Below are 18,619 nucleotides of genomic sequence, written 5' to 3' on the forward strand. Positions count from 1 at the left end.
CTATGTGCTTCACTTATATCTTTTGAGCTATGTAGTTTTGCCCTATGTGCTTCACTTATATCTTTTTGAGCTAAGTAGCTTTGCTCTATGTGCTTCACTTATATTTTTTGAGTGTTGTAATTTTGCTCTATGTGCTTCACTTAGATATTTTAGAGCACGGTGGTGGATTCGTTTTAAAGAAACTATTGATCTCGCATGCTTCACTTAAATTATTTTGAGAGTCTCTTAATAGCATGGTAATTTGCTTAATAATAACATGTTTGGTATTCAAGATTTGTGAAACTTTCTTTTGAGTGTGTTGAATACTAAGAAAAGTTGGATGCTTGATAATTGTTTTGAGATATGGAGGTAGTAATATCAAAGTCATGCTAGTAGAGTAATTGTGAATTTGAGAAGTGCTTGAGTTAAAGTTTGCAAGTCCCGTAGCATGCACGTATGGTAAACGTTATGCAACAAATTTGAAACATGAGGTGTTATTTGATTGTCCTCCTTATGAGTGGCGGTCGGGGACGAGCGATGGTCTTTTCCTACCAATCTATCCCCCTAGGAGCATGCGCGTAATACTTTGGTTTTTGATGGCTTGTAGATTTTTGCAATAAGTATATGAGTTCTTTATGACTAATGTTGAGTCCATGGATTATACGCACTCTCACCCTTCCATCATTGCTAGCCTCTACGGTACCGTGCATTGCCCTTTCTCATATCGAGAGTTGGTGCAAACTTCGTCGGTGCATCCAAACCCCGTGATATGATACGCTCTTTCACACATAAACCTCCTTATATCTTCCTCAAAACAGCCACCATACCTACCTATTATGGCATTTCCATAGCCATTCCGAGATATATTGCCATGCAACTTTCCACCATCCAGTTTATCATGACACATCCATCATTGTCATATTGCTTAGCATGATCATGTAGTTGACATAGTATTTGTGGCAAAGCTACCGTTCATAACTTTTTCATACTTGTCACTCTTGATTCATTGCATATCCCGGTACACCGCCGGAGGCATCCATATAGAGTCATACTTTGTTCTAGTATTGAGTTGTAATCATTGAGTTGTAAATAAATAAAAGTGTGATGATCATCATTTAATAGAGCATTGTCCCAAAAAAGTCCAAAGAAAAAAAGGCCCAAAAAAGAGAAAATAAATAAAAAGGGGCAATGCTACTATTGCTTTTTTCCACACTTGTGCTTCAAAGTAGCACCATGTTCTTCATATAGAGAGTCTCTTGAATTATCACTTTCATATACTAGTGGGAATTTCCATTATAGAACTTGGCTTGTATATTCCAACAATGGGCCTCCTCAAGTGCCCTAGGTCTTCGTGAGCAAGCAAGTTGGATGCACATCCACTTAGTTTCTTTTGTTGAGCTTTCATACATTTATAGCTATAGTGCATCCGTTGCATGGCAATCCCTACTCCTTGCATTAACATCAATTGATGGGCATATCCATAGCCCATTGATTAGCCTCGTTGATGTGAGACTTTCTCCTTTTTTGTCTTCTCCACATAACCCCCACCATTATATTCTATTCCACCCATAGTGCTATATCCATGGCTCACGCTCATGTATTGCATAAAAGTTTATGAGTTTGAAATTATTAAGGTATGAAACAATTGCTTGGCTTGTCATCGGGGTTGTGCATGATGAGAGAATTCTTGTGTGACCAAAATGGAGTATGACTAAACTATATGATTTTGTAGGGATGAACTTTCTTTGGCCATGTTACTTCAAGAAAACATAATTGCTTTGTTGGTTTGCTTGAAGTATTATTATTCTTTATGTCAATATGAACTTTTGTCTTGAATCTTCCTAATATGGATATTCATACCACAATTAAGAATATTTGCATTGAAATTATGCCAAGTAGCACTCAGCATCAAAAATTCTCTTTTTATCATTTACCTACTCGAGGACGAGCAGGAATTAAGCTTGGGGATGCCTGATACGTCTCCAACGTATCTATAATTTTTGATTGCTCCATGCTATATTATCTACTGTTTTGGACTATATTGGTCTTTATTTTCCACTTTTATATTATTTTTGGGACTAACCTATTAACTGGAGGCCCAGCCCAGAATTGATGTTTTTTTTGCCTATTTTAGTATTTCGGAGAAACAGAATATCAAACGGAGTCCAAACGGAATAAAGCCTTCGGGAACGTGATTTTCTCACCGAACGTGATCCAGGAGACTTGGACCCTACTCCAAGGAGTCAAAGAGGCGGTCACGAGGGTGGGGGCGCGCCCTCCTAGGGCGCGCCCCCTTGCCTCATGGGCCCCTCGGAGCTCCACCGACGTACTCCTTCCTCCTATATATACCTACGTACCCCCAAACGATCAGAACAGGAGCCAAACACCTAATTCCACCGCCGCAACTTTCTGTATCCACGAGATCCCATCTTGGGGCCTGTTCCGGAGCTCCGTCGGAGAGGGTCGTCATCACGGAGGGTTTCTACATCATCATAGCCCCTGCAATGAAGTGTGAGTAGTTTACCTCAGACCTTCGGGTCCATAGTTAGTAGCTAGATGGCTTCTTCTCTCTTTTTGGATCTCAATACAAAGTTCTCCCCCTCTCTTGTGGAGATCTATTCGATGTAATCTTCTTTTTGCGGTGTGTTTGTTGAGACCGATGAATTGTGGGTTTATGATCAAGTCTATCTATGAATAATATTTGAATCTTCTCTGAATTCTTTTATGTATGATTGGTTATCTTTGCAAGTCTCTTCGAATTATCCATTTGGTTTGGCCAACTAGATTGGTAGTTCTTGCCATGGGAGAAGTGCTTAGCTTTGGGTTCGATCTTGCGGTGCCCTTTCCCAGGGACAGAAGGGGCAGCAAGGCACGTATTGCATCGTTGCCATCGAGGATAACAAGATGGGGTTTATTTCATATTGCATGAATTTATCTCTCTACATCATGTCATCTTGCTTAAGGCGTTACTCTGTTTTTAACTTAATACTCTAGATGCATGCTGGATAGCGGTCGATGAGTGGAGTAATAGTAGTAGATGCAGAATCGTTTCGGTCTACTTGTCACGGACGTGATGCCTATATACATGATCATGCCTAGATATTCTCATAACTATGCTCAATTCTGTCAATTGCTCAACAGTAATTTGTTCACCCACCGTAGAATACTTATGCTCTTGAGAGAAGCCACTAGTGAAACCTATGGCCCCTGGGTCTATTCTCATCATATCAATCTCCATCACTTTAATCTTGTTTTGCTTTTTTACTTTGCCTTTACTTTTTACTTTGCATCTTTATACCAAAAATACCAAAAATATTATATCTATCAGATCTCACTCTCGTAAGTGACCGTGAAGGGATTGACAACCCCTAATCGCGTTGGTTGCGAGTAGCTATCGTTTTGTGCAGGTACGAGGGACTTCAGCGTGGCCTCCTACTGGATTGATACCTTGGTTCTCAAAAACTGAGGGAAATACTTACGCTACTCTGCCGCATCATCCCTTCCTCTTCGGGGAAAACCAACACAAGCTCAAGAGGTAGCATAGTGTCCAGTCTTCCCGCACTTGAAGCAAGTAACGTGACTTAGATCTCTTTTCGCGGGTGTGGCTGGATTGGGGCGGTTCTGATTATTGTTGGCTCCATTCCCATTCCCATTCTTAGAACCATTGTGGTTATGCGATCCTCCTCCGGTGTGGTTGTGGCCTCCATGGTTATGAACAAGTCCTCCCGAGTTCGGGGTTAGGTGAGGCTTCTACTGAGCTCCTGAGTTATACTTCCCTTGTCCATACTTTCTCTTGCGGCTCTCAATCTGCTGCTGCTTCCCTTCAATCATAAGAGCCTTATCTACCAACTCCTGGTAGTTGTTGAAGGTTGCTACCATCAACTGCATGCTCATCTCATCATTCAGCCCTTCCATAAACTTCTCCTGCTTCGCGGCATCTGTGGCCACATCATCAGGGGCATAGCGTGATAACTTGCTAAAATCATCCACGTACTGAGCCACAGTACGGTTCCCCTTGCGTAGGTTGCGGAACTCCTGCTTCTTCATCTGCATAGCTCCAGTTGAGACATGGGCCGTGCGGAACGCTTGCTGAAACTGGTCCCAAGTGACGTTGGCTATGGGGAAAGTGGCCGTGTAATTCTCCCACCATGAGGCTGCTGGTCCATCTAATTGATGTGCGGCAAAGCGCACCCTCTCCGCATCTGTGCAACCTGCGATGGTCAACTCCCTTCCAATACGGTGTAGCCAATCATCAGCAACTATTGGCTCGGTGCTACTGGAAAACACCGGCGGCTGTAACCTTAGAAAATGGGCTAGGTTATCCACTGGTGGCGGGTTGTTGTTGTTGTTGTTGTTGCCCTGGTTCTGAACTAGCAATTGCATCAAGGCATTCTGCTGCTAGATCAACTGGGTGAGCTCCGGTGGGAAAGCAAAACCGGTGTCACGTCTCGGAGGCATCTGATGGGTTTAGATGGAAGAGATCAGAATAGAAAAAAATGGGGTCTAATGAGAAAGCACTACCCATATGCACATGAGACAAACACAAACATTTCACTCAATCAATCAAGCAAGGGCATACAAACGGTCTAGAACTATCACAAATATGCTCAACTACTACTAAATACATGGGGGAATACTGCTAACATATGGTGGTCATCTAGAAATTTTGATCGGTGGAAGACTCCATGATGTCTGCTCCAGCTTCGTCTTCAAAGTCATCATCACTAGGATCAGAATCGGTGTCGTCGATGATGATGTAGTTGTCCGGGCAAGTGGAATCGTTGTCTTCTTCTACTGGTGTAGGGCCTCCCATGAATACTCCGATCTTCTTAACTAGGTCGTCCTTCTTCTCCAGTAGTGTCTTGATTTCCTCCTCATATCCATCGCATGTAAACTTGAGTTCTTCTTCCAGCTCGATGATTCTAGTCTTCGCCTTCTTTAAGTCCATCATGTTCGCGCACATCTGGTTCTCCTGACGTCGAATGTGCTGGTTTAACTCCTGGATGAAAGCTGCAATGGATCTATCCTTCCTGGTGCTGATTACTTCCCATTGCTCATCTCAGCGCCCACATATTTGGTAGATAGTGTCATTAAGATCCCTGTTGTAGACTTCTCCAATGCGTCCCATGGTAATGTGGGCTGCCATGCTCTTGCCTAGACTCCAGGTGGGTGCTTCAAAACAAAATTATATGGGTTTAGAAGTTGGCGAGAACGTCCTTCCTGGAACTTGTACTTGAACCATCCAGCGCTCCTCTTCAGGTAAAGTGGCGTTGTACGTCCCAGTGAAGCTTGGTATTCCAATGTTCAAGTACCTAGTGACTTCCTTCAAGTGGCGTCCAAAAGGTGTGTCTTCATCCGGTTGTGCAAACTTGTTCTTCATCTCCGTCATCCTAAAGAGTAGAAAATGGAGAGGAGTCAGAAATGAGTAGAGAAGTGTGACCTAGGGTTTATCTTACTGGTCGTGTCCTACACTCAGCGTGTGCTCTGATACCATCTTATAGCGACCCGACCTCAGATGGTCAAGTCTCTGTGCTTCAGTGTCATCCCTGGATTGGTAATGCTGACACACACAGTACTCGAAGGATTTATAACAGAGTAGCAATCACACACTTATTACATCGAATGTCTCAAACAGAACTTATTACAATAATATGGCTTAAGGCCATCTAATACGATAACAGCGGAAGGCTTGGAAGATAAAGTGAGTCCATTAACTCCAACGGCATAGTTGAGCTGCACGGCAACGACCTAACGAACCTTACTCCTCGTCTGAAAAGTCTGCAACATAATACGTTGCAGCCCGAAAACGGGTCAGCACATGGAATATGCTGGCAATATAACACAGTAGAGCATGAATAGAATAATGCTATCACCACATGCATATATGGCTGGTGGAAAGCTCTATGGTTATAGTTTTTGCGAAAAGCCAATTTTTCCCTACAACAAAGGAATAGATTTTAATTTAACTATCATGGTGGTTGAACAACATTGAGAAGGTTCCTCCAACTCAATCCCAATTAAAGTGATTAACAACCCAACAATATTAATTAAACATGATGAGATACATGTGATAACCCAAGTACTAGATACTCAAGAATTGTCCATAACCGGGGACACGACTAACCATGATTAGATTGTACACTCTGCAGAGGTTTGCGCACTTTTCCCCACAAGACTCGATCGCCTCCGTTGGATTTCTCGCACTACATGGTGTTTGAGAAACGGATGACTGAGACACAGTCTTTCAGAAACATTAACTCTCTACTCCGGACAGACCATACCAAACCTACATCCCTCTACCTGCTGATTTGCCTCTTCAAGAGCTTCACATAACTTACTCAACTATGCTAGATTCCATAATAGCTTGTGACTGCACACGGAAGTTTCTAGCATGAATCATCTCAGTTCCCTTGGAGCCTGGGTGGCGGTCCATAGGAATATCACACGTAACCCCGGGATTTCCAAAAAACAGGCAACACTGGGTACCCCAGGTGCCTCAATCCACCCAGATGTTCATTTAAGTTGCCACCTTAAGTTGAACCATTAATTATCAATCTCACATCTGTCATGGATTTCACTCACCAAAACCACGTCTACGAGCATAGCATAGCAATATAAGCAACACGTAGAAGTAACTCCCAAGGGTTTGAATGTAACAGGGTAATAGGTTCTACCTCAACAACTACTTCCCAAACGACAAGTTAATGACATCCTAATCATGCAATGTTTGAGGATTGTAACTAATGTGGGGTTTCGTAGTAATTTCAAAAAATTTCCTACGCTCGCGCAAGATCATGTGATGCATAGCAACGAGATGGGAGAGTGTTGTCTACGTACCCACGCAGACCGACTGCGGAAGCGTTGACGCAACGTAGAGGAAGTAGTCGTACGTCTTCACGATCCAACCGATCAAGCACCGAAACTACGGCACCTCCGAGTTCGAGCACACGTTCAGCTCGATGACGATCCCCGGACTCCGATCCAGCAAAGTGTCGGGGAAGAGTTTCGTCAGCACGACGGCGTGGTGACGATCTTGATGTACTACAGCAGCAGGGCTTCGCCTAAACTCCGCTACAGTAATATCGAGGACTATGGTGGCTGGGGGCGCCGCACACGGCTAAGGAATAGATCACGTGGATCAACTTGTGTGTTTCTGGGGTGCCTCTGCCTCAGTATATAAAGGAGCCAAGGGGGAGGGGGGCGCCGGCCAGGAGGAGGGCGCAGGAGGAGTCCTACTCCTTCCGGGAGTAGGACTCCCCCCCCCCAATCCTAGTTGGACTAGGATTCCCCGAGGGGGAAAGAGAGAGAAGGGGGGCCGGCCACCTCTCCTAGTCCTAATAGGACTAGGGGGAGGGGGGAGGCGCGCGGCCACCTTGGGCTGCCCCTTTCTCCTTTTCCACTAAAGCCCATCTAGGCCCATTTGGTTCCCGGGGGGTTCCGGTAACCTCCCGGTACTCCGGTAAAATCCCGATTTCACCCGGAACACTTCCGATATCCAAACATAGGCTTCCAATATATCAATCTTTACGTCTCGACCATTTCGAGACTCCTCGTCATGTCAGTGATCACATTCGGGACTCCGAACAACCTTCGGTACATCAAAATGCATAAACTCATAATATAACTGTCATCGTAACCTTAAGCGTGCGAACCCTACGGGTTCGAGAACAATGTAGACATGACCGAGACACGTCTCCGGTCAATAACCAATAGCGGGACCTGGATGCCCATATTGGCTCCTACATATTCTACGAAGATCTTTATCGGTCAGACCGCATAACAACATACGTTGTTCCCTTTGTCATCGGTATGTTACTTGCCCGAGATTCGTTCGTCGGTATCCAATACCTAGTTCAATCTCGTTACCGGCAAGTCTCTTTACTCGTTCCGTAATACATCATCTCACAACTAACATATTAGTTGTAATGCTTGCAAGGCTTATGTGATGTGCATTACCGAGAGGGCCCAGAGATACCTCTCCGACAATCGGAGTGAAAAATCCTAATCTCGAAATACGCCAACCCAACATGTACCTTTGGAGACACCTGTAGTACTCCTTTATAATCACCCAGTTACGTTGTGATGTTTGGTAGTACCCAAAGTGTTCCTCCGGTAAACGGGAGTTGCATAATCTCATAGTTATAGGAACATGTATAAGTCATGAAGAAAGCAATAGCAACATACTAAACGATCGGGTGCTAAGCTTAATGGAATGGGTCATGTCAATCAGATCATTCAACTAATGATGTGACCTCGTTAATCAAATAACAACACTTTGTTCATGGTTAGGAAACATAACCATCTTTGATTAACGAGCTAGTCAAGTAGAGGCATACTAGTGACACTAAGTTTGTCTATGTATTCACACATGTATTATGTTTCCGGTTAATACAATTCTAGCATGAATAATAAACATTTATCATGATATAAGGAAATAAATAATAACTTTATTATTGCCTCTAGGGCATATTTCCTTCAGTCTCCCACTTGCACTAGAGTCAATAATCTAGATTACACTGTAATGATTCTAACACCCATGGAGCCTTGGTGCTGATCATGTTTTGCTCGTGGAAGAGGCTTAGTCAACGGGTCTGCAACATTCAGATCCGTATGTATCTTGCAAATCTCTATGTCTCCCACCTGGACTAGATCCCGGATGGAATTGAAGCGTCTCTTGATGTGCTTGGTTCTCTTGTGAAATCTGGATTCCTTTGCCAAGGCAATTGCACCTTCACAAAAGATTTTCATTGGACCCGATGCACTAGGTATGACACCTAGATCGGATATGAACTCCTTCATCCAGACTCCTTCGTTCGCTGCCGAAGCAGCTATGTACTCCGCTTCACATGTAGATCCCGCTACGATGCTTTGTTTAGAACTGCACCAACTGACAGCTCCACCGTTTAATGTAAACACGTATCCGGTTTGCGATTTAGAATCGTCCGGATCAGTGTCAAAGCTTGCATCAACTTAACCTTTTACGGTGAGCTCTTTGTCACCTCCATATACGAGAAACATATCCTTAGTCCTTTTCAGGTATTTCAGGATGTTCTTGACCGCTGTCCAGTGATCCACTCCTGGATTACTTTGGTACCTCCCTGCTAAACTTATAGCAAGGCACACATCATGTCTGGTACACAGCATTGCATACATGATAGAGCCTATGGCTGAAGCATAGGGAACATCTTTCATTTTCTCTCAATCTTCTGCAGTGGTCGGGCATTGAGTCTTACTCAACTTCACACCTTGTAACACAGGCAAGAACCCTTTCTTTGCTTGATCCATTTTGAACTTCTTCAAAATTTTGTCAAGGTATGTTGTTTGTGAAAGTCCAATTAAGCGTTTTGATCTATCTCTATAGATCTTTATGCCTAATATGTATGCAGCTTCACTGAGGTCTTTCATTGAAAAACTCTTATTCAAGTATCCCTTTATGCTATCCAGAAATTCTATATCATTTCCAATCAGTAATATGTCATCCACATATAATATCAGAAATGCTACAGAGCTCCCACTCACTTTCTTGTAAATACAGGCTTCTCCGAAAGTCTGTATAAAACCAAATGCTTTGATCACACTATCAAAGCGTTTATTCCAACTCCGAGAGGCTTGCACCAGTCCATAAATGGATCGCTGGAGCTTGCACACTTTGTTAGCTCCTTTTGGATCGACAAAACCTTCTGGTTGCATCATATACAACTCTTCTTCCAGAAATCCATTCAGGAATGCAGTTTTGACATCCATCTGCCAAATTTCATAATCATAAAATGCAGCAATCGCTAACATGATTCGGACGGACTTAAGCATCGCTACGGGTGAGAAGGTCTCATCGTAGTCAATCCCTTGAACTTGCCGAAAACCTTTTGCGACAAGTCGAGCTTTGTAGACAGTAACATTACCATCAGCGTCAGTCTTCTTCTTGAAGATCCATTTATTTTCAATTGCTTGCCGATCATCGGGCAAGTCAACCAAAGTCCATACTTTGTTCTCATACATGGATCCCATCTCAGATTTCATGGCTTCAAGCCACTTTGCGGAATCTGGGCTCACCATCGCTTCTTCATAGTTCGTAGGTTCATCATGATCTAGTAGCATGACTTCCAGAACAGGATTACCGTACCACTCTGGTGCGGATCTTACTCTGGTTGATCTACGAGGTTCAGTAGTATCTTGATCTAAAGTCTCATGACTATCATCATTAGCTTCCTCACTTATTGGTGTAGGTGTCGTAGAAATAGTTTTCTGTGATGTACTACTTTCCAATAAAGGAGTAGGTACAGTTACCTCGTCAAGTTCTACTTTCCTCCCACTCACTTCTTTCGAGAGAAACTCCTTCTCTAGAAAGGATCCATTTTTAGCAACGAATGTCTTGCCTTCGGATCTGTGATAGAAGGTGTACCCAACAGTCTCCTTTGGGTATCCTATGAAGACACATTTCTCCGATTTGGGTTCAAGCTTATCAGGTTGAAGCTTTTTCACATAAGCATCGCAGCCCCAAACTTTAAGAAACGACAACTTTGGTTTCTTGCCAAACCATAGTTCATAAGGCGTCGTCTCAACGGATTTTGATGGTGCCCTATTTAACGTGAATGCAGCCGTCTCTAGAGCGTATCCCCAAAACGATAGCGGTAAATCAGTAAGAGACATCATAGATCGCACCATATCTAGTAAAGTACGATTACGACGTTCGGACACACCATTACGCTGTGGTGTTCCGGGTGGCGTGAGTTGCGAAACTATTCCATAGTTTTTCAAATGTACACCAAACTCGTAACTCAAATATTCTCCTCCACGATCAGACCGTAGAAACTTTATTTTCTTGTTACGATGATTTTCAACTTCACTCTGAAATTCTTTGAACTATTCAAATGTTTCAGACTTATGTTTCATTAAGTAGATATACCCATATCTGCTTAAATCATCTATGAAGGTGAGAAAATAACGATATCCGGATGAAACGGAAAGAGGGTTTCGAGATGAAACTCTAGGCGCTTGAATCGCCTGATTCCGACAAACGAGCGAAAAGATAAACAGAAACTAAGATCGGATCAGAAATCGCGATCAGTAAAATCGCGGAATAAATCCGATAAAAAGAAAACTGACGAACAGACTAACGAACGAGCGTTCGTTAGCTGTAACTAACGGGCGAAAACCGTTCGTTAAAACGAACGTACGGACGAACGTCCGCTAACTAGAAGAACCGAAAAAAACCGGTGAACCGAGAAAAAAACGAATCTAGGCTTTCGAAAAAAACCAAACGGTTTTTTTTAAAACCGACGGCTCGGATCCGACGGATACCTCCGGCGAGGGGGTTCGGTGAGGCGGCTGCGGGGCGGGGCGGCGGGGCTTGGCGGCAGCGGCGGCTAGCGCGGGCGGCGGCGAGGCGGCGGGCGCGGGCGGCGGCGAGGCGGCGGCTGCGGCTCGGGCGGCGGTGGTGGTGGTTTGGGCGGCGGGGGTGGCGGCTTATAAGGAGGGGGCGGCTTGCTTGGAGGAGGGGGCAAGCGGCGGCGAGGCGGAGTCCGGCTCGGACTCCGGGTCCGAGCAGCGGCGGGGCGGCGCGCGCGCGGGGGGAGGCGGCGGCGGCTGTTGGCCGGCCTGGCTCGGCTGGGCATTAGGCCCAGTCGGGCGCGGGAAACTCTTTTTTTTAAATAATAATAATAATTTCGCTGACAGTAATAAAATCCTAAAAAAATAAATAAAAATCTAAAAATGCCAAAACAATTTTTCACCGTCTAAATAAAATATTTAGAACGAGATGAACATTTTCTTGGCCCTAAAATGCAACTTTAAAACGTGCAATTTTTCCTAATGCAAATAAAATCCGAATAAAATCAAGTAAAATTAAATAAATGATTTTAACATTTTTCCTCCAATATTTCAATTATTTTGGAGAAGTCATATTATCTCCTCTCATTTATTTTGATAAGAAAAAAAATTCGGAGAGAAAAATAATTAAAATCAAAATCCTCGTTTCATTATTTGATAAAAAATCAAATATGAAAAATCGGGAAAATCCCCAACTCTCTCTGTGGGTCCTTGAGTTGCTTAGGATTTCGAGGATTTGCGAAACGGAAATGCAATAAAATATGATATGCATGGATGACTATGTATAACATTCCAAATTAAAAATTTGGGATGTTACATGTTTATTTCAGCATCATGTTTTTGAATTTTCTTTTGTGGACACGGAAAAAATGCCTCGGCCACCCGGTGGGTGCATCGGTCAACCAAAACAAAAAAAACGGACACATTCGTCCACTCGGCCGGTCCAAAGGACAAAACGCGCATCCGTTTGGATTGGCGCGTTAAAGTTGCTCTCAGCACGAGTTTTCTTTACATGAACTACGACGACGCCGTCGGTCCGCCCCATCTTCAATGGCCTCTAGGCCATGGAGGTGCGGTGGATCTCGGCCCCCCGTCGGCAGGAGGGACCCCGTTCTCATTCTTTTTAGATTCAGCTTCTTGGTTGGGACTGCCCGCGCCGGCGATGCCCCTTAGTATGAATAATGTCTTCCATGTTCTATCCCCGTCCCAATGGTGTGTCTAGCATCGTTAGAGGGCGTGTGGACATTTATCTTCATTGAATCTCGCAATATTCGGTCGATGCTAGTCTTCGGTGGATCTGTTCGGATCCGGTCATCGTTCATTTCGTTTGTGTGTTTACAGGTTTGATCCTTCTTATCTACGACTTCCTTCATCGGTGATGCTTGCTACTTTGGTGCATTGGTCCTATGGAGCCTTAGTACGACGAGTTTTCGACTGTCTACTACAACAAGATTTTACAGGGCGATGACGGCGGTGCGCCTTGGGCTCGCCCCAGTGCTTGTAGTCGTCGCTAGGTGATCCACGGACATGGTTGTAATCTTCATTTTATTCTCCCTTATGTAACTCCCTGAATGTTGTCATATCTCCCTTTGCTAATATAAGTTCAGGCTCGCGTAAGCCCGCCTTTGTATTGTTTTTTTTTTGCGAGAAACTTTCAGTATATTCATTTTCAATTATGACAGTACAAAGAAACAACAGAAGTAACAAAAATTACATCCATGTCCATGGACCACCTAGCGACGACTACAAGCACTGGGGCGAGCCCAAGGCACACCGCCGTCATCGCCCTTCCCTTACCGGAACTCGGCGGCCGGCGCGGAGGCGGAGCTCGGCGGCCGGCGCGTCGGGGCGCGCACTGGTGGTCGGTGCGGGGTGGCGCGGCCTGCTATCCGGTGGCGGCACATCACGGTGGAGCGCGCGGGCCGGTGGCGGCGCAGTGTTCTTCATGGCGGTGCTTGTTCTGGTCAGATCCGCACCGGCTGATCTGAGGCGGCGGCCTCGCTGGGGCGGACGGCGCTCCTCCGGCGGCGGGGAGTGCTCGTCGGTGAGGTAGACCGGATCTCCTCGGCTGCGCGGGCAGCGAGGTCCCGGTGGGCGCTGGTCATGGCGCGGGGAGGCCCCGGGCTCCCCTCGTCAGATCAGAGGCGATCTGGTCCGCTCGTGGTGCATGACCTCCGGCCAGCCTGGATCTCCGGCATGCACGCGCCTGCTGATGTTGTGTCTGGTTCGGAGGTAGCGGCAGGGTGCTTGGCCGGGGGAAACCCTTGGCCGCCGGCGGCGGTCACGGCGTCGATGGCGTCCCGGACGCCATTCCCTCCTTGGTGGCGGCGCCGAGGCTAAACCTCCCCTGCCTCTCCCCTTCCCCTGCGTGCGGGTGAAAACCCTAGCCCCGGTGGCTAAGCGGCGGCAGCGCCACAGCGTCGTCACCTTCTTGAAGGCGCCGACTTGGGCATGGGGATGCTGGGTGTGCATGGCAAGCTTATCTGGTTCCTGGTGGCGGCCTATCTGATCTACCGCGTCGCTGCTCCGGGCATGTCTCGTGACTGCGATGCTTATCTTCCAGCCGTGTTTCCGATGGCGACCTCGCCCTTCCTCACCTTATACTTGCCGTGGTGGAGCGGTTTTTCATCTCACTCATTGATGGCGGCGGAGATCGGCGGCATGGCGCTATCGAGGCTCGGCGTCCGATGCGCGGAGATGGACTCGCGCGGGAGGAGGTAGTTGTCTTGCGTCATGGTGACGTCGATGGCAGAAGTGGCCTTCACAAAGTAGAAGACTCAATATAATCTGAAGACGGACTTGTGGAAGATGGCGGCGACGACACAAAAGTGTGTCTGGCCGGATTGTGCCCCAGACCCGGTATGTGGCTCGGCTGGGGCTTCCGGCTTTTGATGTTAGGTTTAGGTGAGTGGTTTGGGTAGTGGCCCAGCTAGTATCCCTTCATTATATGGATAAAAGTAGTGGCATATGTTGCCAAGATGGTGGATTCAGGTATATTGTTTATAATACTTTGTAAGGTCCTCGAAAATAATTAATAAAGTGGCCGTATGCATCTCTCAGATGCAGAAATCGGGGGTCATCCTTCTTTTCTAAAAAAAACAAAAAGCAAATGATAGCCTAAACTCTGGCAGATGAATGACACAACATGATTCCCCATCCTTTAGAAGGGCGCGCTTGAAAGTGTTTTTTGAGCGATACACCATAAAATCCTTGGCAGATCGACGCAGAGTGGCGTATAGATTCTCATTATGACTTCATGGAGATCATGGTATTTCTCCGCTTCCAAATAGACCAAAGAATGATAATAATATTTTTTTAATTATTTTTTTAGAAAAGGAGGTCATTTCCCGGTCTCTACATCGGAGAGATGCATACAACCATTTTATTAGAGCAAGTTCAACAAAACAAATAATCTGGTATGCAAAATACGGCTCATAGAAGGAGCAAAACAAATAAAATAAGAACAATTCAAAGCCACAACCGGCCGGACGAAAGGATGCTAAGGACCTATCCTAATATGCGACCGCCATCCAAACCGGTTGAATATAGCATGTGTACCATCTCCCACCGGTTGCATCCAGTAGTCAGCTGCTCCCTGGAGCCCGTAGGAGTGAGTAACGACCACGTACGTATCCATGTTGTAGCTCTGAAGATAACCTGCAAGAAATTAATAATACATAGTTTGTTAAAAATCATATCATTTCTGCAGTTTCATATAGACCAAAGAAGTGCGCATATTCCGATCCGAATACTTGACGCAATATGAACAAGCAGTCTATTTAGCCACGTCCCAAACAACGCGTCAATGCTAACAGAAGGAGTAATATTAAAGGCTATATGGACAGACATGCAAAGTAACTTCGCGAGAGGGCAATCAAGAAATAGGTGTTGAATTGTTTCATCATGAACACAAAAGCAACATCGTGAACTACCTACCCATCGCCGCTTGATTAAGTTATCTTTGGTAAGGATTACTTACTTGTGAACAAACCAATTAAAAAATTTAATACGCAAGAGAACCTTAATTTTCCAAATGTCTAACGATCTTGGGATTGGGCCAAAATTAATGAGATTTAAGTACATCGATTTAATCATAAACACTTCATTACTCGTTAACTTTCAGTTCGATGTATCTCCCTGATATAAGAGTTGAACATTCATCAACCTCCTCACTAGGTGTAACCAGGAATTCCATCGTTCCCTTACCAGGGACCTCCTGAACTGGATATTCAAAGGTACCGTCTGCAAAATCATGGCTACGTAATCATCCTTACGTTGAGCAATATGATACAGGGAAGGATATTGGATAGCTAGCGGTGTGTCTCCTAACCAAGTATCCTTCCAAAATCTTGTTGTTGTTTCGTCGCCAACAATGAATTTCACCCTATGGAAGAAAGTTTCTTTCACTCTCATGAGACCCTTCCAAAACGGTGAATCATTAGGTCTTACGGTCACCTGAGCGAGAGTTTTAGAGTGCAAGTATTTATTTCTTAGGATTTGTGCCCACATACCCTCGGATTCCTGTGATAACCTATAGAGCCATTTGCTCAGTAGGCATTTGTTTTTAATCTCGAGGTTCTCGATCCCAGGACTCCCCTGTTCTTTTGGTTGACAAGTAAAATCCCATCTTGCCAGACGATACTTTGTCTTAACCTCGTCAGACTGCCCGAAAAAACGGGATCGATAGAAGTCTAGTCTCTTACGTACCTCTTTAGGCACCTTAAAGAAAGAAAGAAGGAACATTGGCATACTCGTAAGCACCGAATTGATCAATACTAGCCTTCCTCCATAGGACATAAGCTTACCCTTTCAACAACTTAGTTTCTTTCGAATTGATCCTCGATACACTTCCACTCCTTCTTAGTTAGTTTCCTATGATGGATTGAAATGCCTAGATAGCTGAACGGTAGTGACCTTCAAACCACATAGTAAATCATTTGCTCTAAACAAAGCATGAATGACCTTGCTTGACAAAACAAAAAGAACCACCTCACTGTAAAATGCTCAAATAAGCCGTAGATAAAAGGAGCTTTGCGAAAGGCTGCAGTTGGTTTCCCCTCACCTCATCTACAAGAAGGCCATTATAAGAACCATCCCATCATGCATCCTCTGGCGCCAAAAACAGCAAAGTTGCGCAAAGCGCCCCCTCATCATGCCACCCATAGAGTCCCCTCCCATCTCCGATCGATCGATCGCTCAGTGATCACCCGCCACGCTCTCACTCGGCCACTGCAGCTGCCACTCTCTCAAGCCAACCAAGGAAACCACCGCGCGCGTGAACCTGCGCACGCGCGCCGTGAGAGTGAGAGATGCATCCGCTTCACCGCTCTCTCCTCCTCCTCTACGCGGCGGCGGCCGCCGGGTTCTTGCTGCTCTCGCCGGCCCACTGCGCCGCCTCGGCATTGCCGGATCCGGCGCCGCTCGACCCGGCGGGCCTGTTCATGCCCTCGGCCACGCCGGCGCAGCCCGGCTCCGCCACGATCCCGGCGTTCCCGGAGCAGTCAGACGCCGTGTCGGGGGCCTCCTCCACGTGCCCGCTCGACCCGTCCCCGCGGCTCCTCCCGGCCGTGCTGTCCTCCTGCGACGCCGACGGCGCGCTGCCGTCGAGGCTGCGGTGCTGCCCCGCGCTGGCCGCGTGGCTGTTCGCCGCCTACGCGCCCACCGCGCTCGCCGCGAGGCCGGCGCGGCCGGCGTCGGCGGCGCCCGTGGACTTGCCGGTGCCTCCGGACGACTCGGAGGCGTGCGCGGGCGCCGCGGACCGCGCGCTGCGGTCCGAGGGGGCGGCGCTGCCGCGCCCGCCGGGCGCCAACGGGACGTGCGACGTGGCCTTCTGCTACTGCGGGGTGAGGCTGAGGCGGCTGACGTGCGGGGCCCAGCCGACGGGTGCCGGCCAGTGGGTCCCGGCGGACGCGGCGGCGAGGAGGCTGAGGAGGGACTGCGAGCGGCCCGGCGTCCCCGGCTGCTCCAAGTGCCTCCGTGCCCTTTCCACGGTGAGATCAAATGCAGCAATGCCTGTCAACCTACTCTGCAACAAGCCCCGTAAAGCGTAAACATAACCATTTTAACTGTTAATGGCGCCTTATGACTGCTCATATTGCAATCTTGATCTGCAAAGCTGCAAATGCGCGCAGTGCTGAAGTGAAGCGTAGAGCACACTCCCTGAGCAACTTGATCATTCCATCGCATACTATTAGCGTACTGTGTGCACAGACACGGAGGCCACTAGGCATGATTGCAGTACGGTCAGCTAAGATTTTAGACAAGGCGTTAAATGGAAGCCATGGTACTCATTCATGGACACCAATTACACAATCTGGCCCCATCTTTGCTGGTCTAAGGTTCGGTGTGCGCGGCATTATTGGCCGCGAGTGGCACCGCACGAAATGATCAGATCTCAAGTCCGGGCCTGTCGCGTAGGGCGGGCCTGGAGAATGATTCGGGCAGAACATGCCTGCATCCCTTTTCCACTGCGTCTGGGCCCGAAAATTTCAATCGGTCGTCCTTTCACCGCTAAGGCAGAATCATTAGTTCTCTGGAGTAAGTAGGAGTGCAGAGTGAACCTTTAAGCAATGCTCATCTTGGATTTCACGTAGACAATCCAGTTGCACGGCAGCTGATGAGAGACTTGGATGTTTGCAGATAAAGGCGGGATCCGGCGGCGGCGAGACGGCGGCGGCGGCGTCGGGGAAGCTGCAGGCGGCCGCGTCGAGCGAGCGGGACTGCCAGCTCATGGGCCTCATGTGGCTGCTGCAGCGCAACGCCACGCGCTACGGCGCGGCGGCCACGGCCGTGATCCGGGCGCTGATGGCCGCGGACGAGGCGTCCGCCGTGGGCGTCGCGGCGGTGGCGGGGCCGGCCGCCTGCTCGCTCCCTGTGGACGACATGCCGTTCGCGGCCGAGTACGGGAGGTTCAGCGGGGCCGGCGGACGGCAACCTGCCCTCCGCCGCTTCCACCTGGTTCTGCTCGCCATGTTCAGCGTGATCTGCTCGCTGTAGCACTGCGCAGGCACTCGTGATCGGGTTTAAATTTGGTATACGGTTGTCCACCTGTATGACATGGTGCATTTACGTGAGAGCTAGTGGTGCACTGCAAATTCCATGGTTCGTTAATACACGTACAATGAACTCTGAAAAACTAAGGACCCGTTTGGTTTCAATAAGGCCTGTTTGGTTCATAAGTCGTAGGTCTTTTTTTAGTCCCAACTTATAAGTCTCAAGTCCTTAAAAAGTCCTTACCTGTTTGGTTCCTGAGATTTATAAGTCTCTATAAGACCATATTACAAATATATATAAGTCCATATAAGTCCCTCCTTGA

At 47.0% G+C, this 18,619-nt stretch overlaps 1 protein-coding gene across 1 annotated transcript; it reads left to right on the top strand.

The window, feature by feature from the left end:
• Window positions 1-16,370: 16,370 nt before the first annotated feature.
• On the top strand, window positions 16,371-18,398 carry LOC125526648 (putative GPI-anchored protein At4g28100). Its single transcript, XM_087528452.1, has 2 exons — window positions 16,371-17,294; window positions 17,944-18,398. The coding sequence occupies exons 1-2, from the start codon at window positions 16,614-16,616 to the stop codon at window positions 18,298-18,300; spliced, it is 1,038 nt and encodes a 345-aa protein (XP_087384578.1). The 5' UTR covers window positions 16,371-16,613; the 3' UTR covers window positions 18,301-18,398.
• Window positions 18,399-18,619: the final 221 nt, after the last annotated feature.

Source organism: Triticum urartu, chromosome 6A (assembly GCF_056163025.1).
Source record: "Triticum urartu cultivar PI428250 chromosome 6A, HENAU_Tu73, whole genome shotgun sequence".
In the NCBI taxonomy this organism is placed as follows: Eukaryota; Viridiplantae; Streptophyta; class Magnoliopsida; order Poales; family Poaceae; genus Triticum; species Triticum urartu.

Coding starts and splice junctions, on each gene's coding strand:
- LOC125526648 (XM_087528452.1), top strand. CDS start 16,614: ATGCATCCGCTTCACCGCTCTCTCCTCCTCCTCTACGCGGCGGCGGCC. Junction 17,295..17,943: donor GCCTCCGTGCCCTTTCCACG/GTGAGATCAAAT, acceptor GGATGTTTGCAG/ATAAAGGCGGGATCCGGCGG.